Source organism: Oxyura jamaicensis, chromosome Z (genome assembly GCF_011077185.1).
Source record: "Oxyura jamaicensis isolate SHBP4307 breed ruddy duck chromosome Z, BPBGC_Ojam_1.0, whole genome shotgun sequence".
NCBI lineage: Eukaryota > Metazoa > Chordata > Aves > Anseriformes > Anatidae > Oxyura > Oxyura jamaicensis.
Window position 1 is genome coordinate 26,987,999 of NC_048926.1, and position 8,470 is coordinate 26,996,468.

The 8,470-nt window shown below is 39.0% G+C and overlaps 1 protein-coding gene across 1 annotated transcript; it reads left to right on the top strand.

Moving 5' to 3' along the window:
- The first annotated feature begins 449 nt into the window (after positions 1-449).
- Positions 450-7,872, top strand: ANKRA2 (ankyrin repeat family A member 2). The gene is made up of 8 exons (XM_035310110.1): positions 450-753; positions 2,837-2,995; positions 3,823-3,888; positions 5,217-5,314; positions 5,483-5,608; positions 5,988-6,054; positions 6,139-6,219; positions 7,307-7,872. The coding sequence occupies exons 1-8, from the start codon at positions 465-467 to the stop codon at positions 7,360-7,362; spliced, it is 942 nt and encodes a 313-aa protein (XP_035166001.1). The 5' UTR covers positions 450-464; the 3' UTR covers positions 7,363-7,872.
- Positions 7,873-8,470: the final 598 nt, after the last annotated feature.

Consider the following 8,470-nt stretch of genomic DNA (forward strand, 5'->3'; position numbering starts at 1 on the left):
GGCTGTCGCGACACGCCTCCCTGTCGTCGCGCCGGGGGGGGGCTGTCGTGGGTCGTGGGGCGCTGCTCGGCTCGCACAGCCTCCCGCGGCGCAGAGGGGAGCGCGGCCGCGGTAACTTCTTAGGGTTTGTGTGCGCGGGGGTGGGTTGGGGCGGGGGGGGTCGGTGCTCGCTATCGCGGCGGTGGTGAAAGGGCGCCTCAGGGGCGGGGCGGGGGGGGGGCGGGGGGCAGAGTAACCTCTGGTGACTTCAGACGGCGGTTTGGGCCCGTAGCGCCTGGCCGGGTTACGTCGTCCGAGGCTTTAACCAGCTAAAGCTAGCGCCGTGTGGCTAAGCGTTGTTCCGTGTGCGTTCCCAGGTCGCGCAGACACACGGGGCCCTCTGCGTGCGGCCTGGCTGGCGGCACCCGCAGCGGGCGGCCACCATGACGAGACCTGCGGCGTAAAACCCGCACCTGACTGAAGCCATGGCGTCCTCAGCGAGCTTAGACGGTGGGGCGCAGCTGATTGTGGAGGAATGCACCGCTAGCTACAGCCTCCCTCCCTTGCCGGACATCAAGGTGGAGCATCAGCTGGACTCCAGCACGGAGGAAGGCCAACCGCAGAGCGTCACCATGGGCATGAAGTTCATTCTGCCCAATAGGTTTGATATGAACGTCTGCTCGCGGTTCGTGAAGTCGTTGAATGAGGAGGACAGTAAAAATATTCAAGATCAAGTTAACTCCGACCTCGAAGTGGCATCTGTCTTATTTAAAGGTTGAACTTTATGGTACAAGTTGTTACGTCTAGACTGTTTCATGCTGTTAAGATGCTAAATTAAAAAAAAAAAAAAGTATCTGCCATATATGTGTAATAGTTTCTAAGATTCGTTCTGCTAGCATTTTGTATATATATCTTACTGGTTATTACTGTAAAACTAATTTTTCCCAAGTTTATTTTATTGCACTTTTTTAATTGAAAAAATAATGGCACAAAAAGCCTTTAATTTATGAAGAGCTGATGCAGATTATGAAAACAAGCCTACTTCTGGTAGCAAGCCCTTTTATTAAGTCATACAGCATGCTACACATTGTTGAATATTTGTGTCTTTACAAAACAATACTAAAAGCACTACATGGTCATTTCAACTACAGTAGTCTTCTGGATCATGTTTTAGCTTTTCGCTGGTATGATGTCCAAATAACAGGTCATGCAGTTGACTTTGTCGTATGAATATAGATAGACAAAGCCTGTCCAATTGTCTTGCTGATTCAGTTTGACACTATTTGAAGGTGAACAGTGCTGTAGTTCTGTAAATTGTTCCCTGCGGCTAATATTTAACTGTTGCTGTCCAGCTTCATAAGAATTGATCCATACTTCTTAATAGCTAAGCATGTTGACAGAGAAGGGAATTAGGATTTCTTTCTATTTCTTAGTAATAATTATGTTTTTGCAGTGCTTGCTTTAATATTTCAGACACTTAGTAGTTTGTTTTTTCATGATCTTGAATTTGACCCATTTCCTATAACAAATACAAACACAGACCTATTGTGGATTTTCATGATTTCTCTGATTTGTGTTGTTTGGCTGCAGTTCAGCCATTGTAATTTTCAAACTTTTTTGATTTGCAGGCCCTAAATGCTTTCTAGTGGAGCTGCAGACCTGAACGGCAAATTTAGACCCATCAGCAATAGGGTTGTTTTTTCTTAGGTAACATTTGTGAACCCCTTAGAAGTAGTCCTGCGGATCCAGAGACCGCAGGTCAAAAATCCCTGGTAGGTCTCTTAATTTGATAACATCAGCTGTAGCTGTTTGATTGGCAAACAGAATGTAATTTTATTTTCATCCATTTACCCTGTACTTCTAATTGGTTCCCTTCTGAAATTTACACTTGGGTTTATGACCAAGAGCTTTGCTATAGCATGAATTCAGTGTGCGTGTTAATTAGCTTGCAGTCATTGATTACTGGTGCACACTGGTTTCGAATCAGCTTAGCGGATACTGGAATTCAATCCGTCAGTATGTCTTTCTGGTATTCAGTCAGCTAGCTTCTTAAAAATTATTTGGCTTTTCAGCTACTTCTCAAAACCAAAAGCTATTATTTTGAGAATTGGAAGCCAAGATGCTCTATCTATTCTGTTATACCTTGCTATTAGATTCTGATACAAAGTTAGAAAAGCTAGTACTGATAAAAACAGCAGCACTGTGTGACTTTTGAATTCTAAGTGGTGACCTGCTTCTGCATTTTCTGTTAGCTAGTTTGGAAGATCTTTGTTCCTACTGGATAAATATTTGACAGACACCCATAATGTAGTCACAATATTATCCAAAAGGAGTTGAAAAGGTCTTAGTGAAGAAACACAGTGAAGGTCCACCCATGAAGTGACCTTCACCCAACCAATGAAGGTTGAGACCATTGGTCAAGGAGTATGTAGAGTATTGAGCTGAGTGGCTTGTGACTGCAGGACTGAATGAGGCTAACTCATGTTTTCCTTGCACTGGAGAGTGCTAGTAAGACTATTGAATGCAAAGTGGATCCATCCTACCTGGTAAATCCATGCTGGAAATTGTTGGGAATCTAGGCAAAGAATTACCTCACTTAGACAACAAATTGTTTCTGGGTGAAGTTACACCGTATTTAACGTATGGGTTATAAGCATTGCTTCATGCCAGAAATGAAAACAGCCCTTTGATCGACTTGCATGATATACAGTGGAAAAAGCGCATGCCACAAGGCTTACTTAGTGTAGGTTTGAAAGATCTTGTGGTAGCGGTGTTTTCTACGTTGACTTAGAATCTGTGGCTTTCTTTATTTCCTTCCTAGCATTAAAACTACGTCTGTTTTCTCTGTTCAATGTAGCTGAATGCAACATCCATACTTCTCCTTCCCCTGGTATCCAAGTAAGGCACGTTTATACTCCATCAACTACTAAGCATTTCTCTCCGATAAAGCAATCAACTACCCTAACTAACAAACATAGGGGAAATGAAGTCTCTACAACACCTCTGCTTGTAAATTGTAAGTATCCTTCTGCTTTACTGTTAATTATTATTTTGTGAACTGCAAGTTAGGTGCTTGCCAGATTTTTTTCATTTTTTCCTTTTTTGTTTGTGTGTCTTGTTGTTTTTAATATAGGAAGAAAACATTGAAATAATCTTCTCTAGTGTTACAGGGTTCCAACCATAAAATAATGCACGTGCTGTACAGAGTTCATGACTGAGGTGTGTTTGCTAGAAAGGATCCAATTCTTGATTTGAAAAGTATAGGGAAAGATTTTTCTGATCCTTTTAAAGCTTCAAGCTATTATTTATGATTTTTTATTCTTGACTTTCAAGCTTTTTCTCTATAAGCTACACTCATAATGTACTTAATCTCCTATCAACTGCTTTCTTTTAAAATCATTTTTAAGTCTTGACTGTGCATCTTTCTTAAACTAAATGTTTAAAGAAAAAATAAGCCTGTTGGCATGGGAACAGCCTTAATTTATAAAAAGATGCTTACTTTAATTTGATAAATGTTCCTACTATGATCTTGGGTTGCTGACCAAACAGCAGAGAGGGTGGTATGTTGCCTTCAGAGGAGTCAGTGCAGGAAGTACCTCTGTTTTCTAGTGTAATGTATACATTAATCAAAAATTACCAAAACCTTTGAGAAACATCTCAGTTTTTGACATAGTGATTCCAGTTCAGAGAGATTCCAGTTCAGATAGATTTCAGATGAAATCTATCCATGCTCCTAAATCCAGATTATGTAAGGCTCAAGCCAGTGGAGGTATTATGCCCAGCTGCGAACAGCAGAATGAGAACTGGTGTGCATATCACATGCTTTTGCTTCCCTTTTTGTAGCTTTATCAGTTCACCAGCTGGCTGCTCAGGGAGAAATGTTGTATCTGGCCACGCGCATTGAACAAGGTGAGTCTAAGGAAGGTTAAATTACATCCTCTTTATTTTTGGTGCACTTATAGCCTGCTGCACACTTTTTCCCCAAATCTGCATTGAAGATACCTCCACATATGGTACAAATTGAAGGATTTTTTAGATACCTATTCTTGGTAGGTGTGGACTGTTGTTTTACGTGAGTCTTCTATTTACTTAATGCTATGATTTGGGTTTAAAATTAAACATTAATATTAATAGGAGTTGAGGAATCCCTCCCTTCCCCTGCTCTCCCACTGTATAGGGGATCTATGGAGATGAGGGATTAGAATCTGTTGGTTCTATCAAAAGAGGTAAACTTTTTAAAAATCATTTAAAACACATTATTTTAATTGAGGCTTTCTGATTCTGATTTGTTGATCAACATAGAGGGCTGTATATTTGGTAACTTAAGCTATGGACTACACCTGCAGTATAATAGCACTACTCATTCCAAGTTATATAGTATTCTTCAGTGTGACAATTGTGTCTGTAATACCTTTACAAAATTTCAACTCTACATGATATATTAAACTGTTCATAGTATATTCTTATTCTGATATTAGTATCTACCCTTTCTTTCAGTCCATCTCTGTAGAAGCATTTATAGAAAGCAGGTATTAAGTAACTCAGTCCATATACTTTGTTAATGAGTCAGCTGATTCAAAATCAAACTGGTTCTGAAATGTTGGTAATGGTTAAAATTATGGTGCTATGATAAGCATGGGATTTTTAAAGTATTTAGATATTAAAAAAAAAAAAAACACCTATGTCAGCTACTTGTTAAATATATACATATATATATATTTATATATATATATTCTTTTTTTCTTACATCAGCTCTTAGACCTTAATTGTTTTCTATAAAACAGCCAATTGATTAAATGAACTTTAGGAGCAATGAGGTTATACTGTCTGTATTACTTTACAAGCTAATTCTTTACAAGACTCCTGAAAGAGTGCTTTCTACAGTGTAGTGCAGAATGTATTTATTTGTTTTTCAAGCAGTACTTCTCTCCAAAGATAAAGCCCAGATCACAGACAACTTGTAATATTTTTAAGTAAAAACAGAGCTTGATTTGTAAAACTTACAAAAAAAAAAAATTACTTCAGTCAGTTGAATTTTTTTTTTTCTTTCAAGGATATAGGATATTTGCACCACCTCTGGGATAGATACTTGATTTTAAATTTAAGATGAGAACAATTTTCAGGGCACACTGCTACACCAGTCCATTCACAATGAATATGTCAACACATTTTTTCTACCAGCTCCTACAATGCATTAGTGAAAGGGATTCATAAATTGCATATTCTTATTTACACAGAAAATGTAATCAATCATAAGGATGAAGAAGGATTTACCCCTCTGATGTGGGCTGCAGCTCATGGGCAGATAGCAGTAGTGGAATTTCTCCTCCAGAATGTAAGGAAAAGAGCACACTTACATATTGTAATTTACTTTGTATTTTATTTTGCCTTTCTAAGTTTGTTAATGCTGCTATATGCTTAAAACTTTTAAAATGAAGTTCTCTGTAAAAATGTCACTTCAAAGAGTTCAGTTCATTTGCTTTTCTTTTTATTACAATTTTAGGGTGCAGATCCTCAGATTTTGGGGAAAGGGCGAGAAAGTGCCCTCTCACTGGCTTGTAGTAAAGGTTACACAGATATTGTGAAAATGCTGCTTGACTGTGGAGTTGATGTCAATGAATATGACTGGGTAAGTCTCTAGACTGAATTTACATCAGTGTGCGCTTTGGTCAGAAACTTGAAGCAGGGCACAGCAGCATTGGCTTGGGTTTGAAAATTGTTCTGCCTCTTCTGAAATATTTGACATTCCCTGAACTTATATGGGATGCTTTTTAATAACAAAAGAAAAATTAGCCCTACTAGTTATGGCTTCTGGGTAAAAAGAGAATGAGGCTAGTTCTGAGCCCTTGTAGAAGAGTGACCTTGCAGTCTGCCCAGTAGATGAAAAAAGATGGAAGTTGTAAAGGTCCAAAACTTTCTGATACATGGAAGTATGCTACTGTGCTAAGGAATTACAGTTGCAGAATGTTTGGTTGCTAAGTGTCTAAGACTTTTTCCTGCTTTTGCAGAATGGAGGAACACCTCTGCTCTATGCAGTGCATGGGAATCATGTGAAATGTGTAAAAATTCTTCTTGGTAAGCAGCCTATCCAAACTGAATTATCAGTTGCTATCAGTTAGCATGGTTAGAAATCTGACTTTCTTTTTATATTATACATAGAAAGTGGTGCTGATCCAACTATTGAAACAGATGCTGGTTATAATTCCATGGATTTGGCAGTAGCCTTGGGCTATCGCAGTGGTGAGTATTGGAAATGCATATTCCTTTATTTTTATTTTTTTGCTACTCCTTGTTTATGCAGCTGCTGCAATGGCCTAATAGAGTTCTATTCCTTATGCAGCTGCAAGAATATCCCTGTCCTAAAAGTCTTAACACACCTAAATAAACCAGCACAAAATGAGCAGTTTTCCTTCCTTGGTTCAGAAAGCCAGGTCCCTGCTGAGAATATGTCACTGGCATGGATCTGCATCTGTGGGCACAGACAGTGGTGTGTAGGGCTGATGCAACCATGATCCAGTCATGGGGAACTAAGCTGCTCCCCAGCTCTGCACAAGGAATGAGAGTTGCACGGGACAATGCTAATAGAACTTGCAGCCCTCCTGAACCACTCAACCCAGTGCTATGTGTGATTGGTATGCTGTGATGTAGTTTGCAAAACCTTCTGTGCTGGTCATAGTAGCTCTAGTTCATCTAGTTCATTCATCATGGAGACAGTAATAGCGTGAGGATCTGTGAATTAGTCTACCTTATTCGGCTCCAGAAAACAAAAAGGCAGAGAAAGGACTCTGTTAACAGTTTTCCACTCATGCTGCCTTCATTTTGAAAGCTGTGAAATGCCTGTTAGAAAATGTGGAACTGAACCCAAAAGTAAGCCTAATGCTGCATATGTAGTTTCTCCAAGCAGAGCCCTGTGCTTATGGACAAATCAGTAACTTCATAGTCCTACACATCTCGGTGTAGGACTCATGCCAGAGTTCAGTCCCAAAATGTTCCACAGAAATAGTTCCTAATAAGTAAACATTCTTTTCTACTCTCCATGTATAGGCTTTAAACTTTGTTTTCCATAGCTATCTACCTATTCAAACCAGATAATAGATCATCGTTCCCCAAAACTGTCTGCCTTACTGAGTGTATTTTCTTTTAATTATATGAGGCCTTTATATTCTGAATGGATGCAAACTCCCTTCTCAGAGTGAATTTATTCCTGTGTGTTTTTATTAAATGTTTGTAGAGGACAAGTTAGCATCTCCTAAAACAAAATAGTACATACCTAAAGACTTGGAAAAAACACTGAACACTGATTAACCAGATTGTTTCTTTGCTTTAGTTCAACAGGTTATTGAGTCACATTTATTAAGGCTACTTCAGAGTATCAAGGAATAAGAGCTGAATCTTCTGTGGCTGTCAGTTCTTGTCTTGGAGATTTGGATATCTTCTTAGCCCTGTCATCAGTGACAAGGGTTGTTTGTTTTGTAAATTTACCTCAGTAAAACTATGTGCTGTTTTTAGTTAAGCTTTTAAATATGCTTCCTCTTTCATAGAAATGTTTGGTGTCATCCTTTTTCTTGAATATATTTTATATAACTTTGAAATAAAAGGTTGTTTGTCTTGCATGAAAAAATTAATAAAACCAAGTTTGACCATGTAAATGTTGATACTGAGTACATTGGGTGGTGCTGTGCCAAGAGTACTACCTGATCTTGTCATTGATATGTGTTCACAAGAAGACAATAATTTAGATACTGCAATATATCACCATAGAATATAAATGTCTTTACTGTTAGTGGTACCCACTTGTGATGGTTTTCAAGATCTTCAATTAGTATTATTGTGTCAGCTTTTCTTTGTATGATTTTTAAGAAGTTAGTAATAAACTGAAGGACTTTGATGGTAGTTTGATTCCTGTTAGATTTCTTCCCACGTCCTTCTGCCTTCCTGTTGTATTCCTGAAACAACTGGACCAAAGTGTTCTAGGTAGAAACTTAGCTGATACAAGGAACTCCAAGTGCAGAATACCTAGCTCCTAAATATCCTCCTTGCAGTGGCTGAACAGCAGACTGTGGGAATAGAAACCAGAAGGTGCTGCATTCCAGCCTTCTTCAGCTGAAGTGTGGTCTGTTGCATGTCCCAATGTAGCTGCAGCAACTATGTTTTTTGCAAATAGTTGAAAAAGCAGGCAATGTTAACTGATTTCCTGGGACTCGTGCACTTCAAGCTACAACAAGATGGGATCTGATATTTTAAATAATGGAAAGGCTTTTGAAATAGACTTTTCAGAAGTTTGTTTTCCCCCTGACAGTACATATGCATCCCCCATGCATTGTTCACATATGTTTACCTAAGTATTTAGCCATTGTGTCCACTAGAGGTCTGGCATCTATACACAAAAATACACCTCTGATCCCCTCCTTAGTCTGTGTAGTGAGTGCAATCTCCAAATTGCTCTCCACCAGCAGCTCAGAAGTGAATGATCCCAGGTAAGTTACAATAG

Bases quoted from the DNA above. Each gene is read 5' to 3' on its own strand.
- ANKRA2 (XM_035310110.1), top strand. From the start codon at position 465: ATGGCGTCCTCAGCGAGCTTAGACGGTGGGGCGCAGCTGATTGTGGAG. The intron at 754-2,836 runs GTTGAACTTTAT...TGTTCAATGTAG, and splicing joins GGCATCTGTCTTATTTAAAG to CTGAATGCAACATCCATACT. The intron at 2,996-3,822 runs GTAAGTATCCTT...CCCTTTTTGTAG, and splicing joins AACACCTCTGCTTGTAAATT to CTTTATCAGTTCACCAGCTG.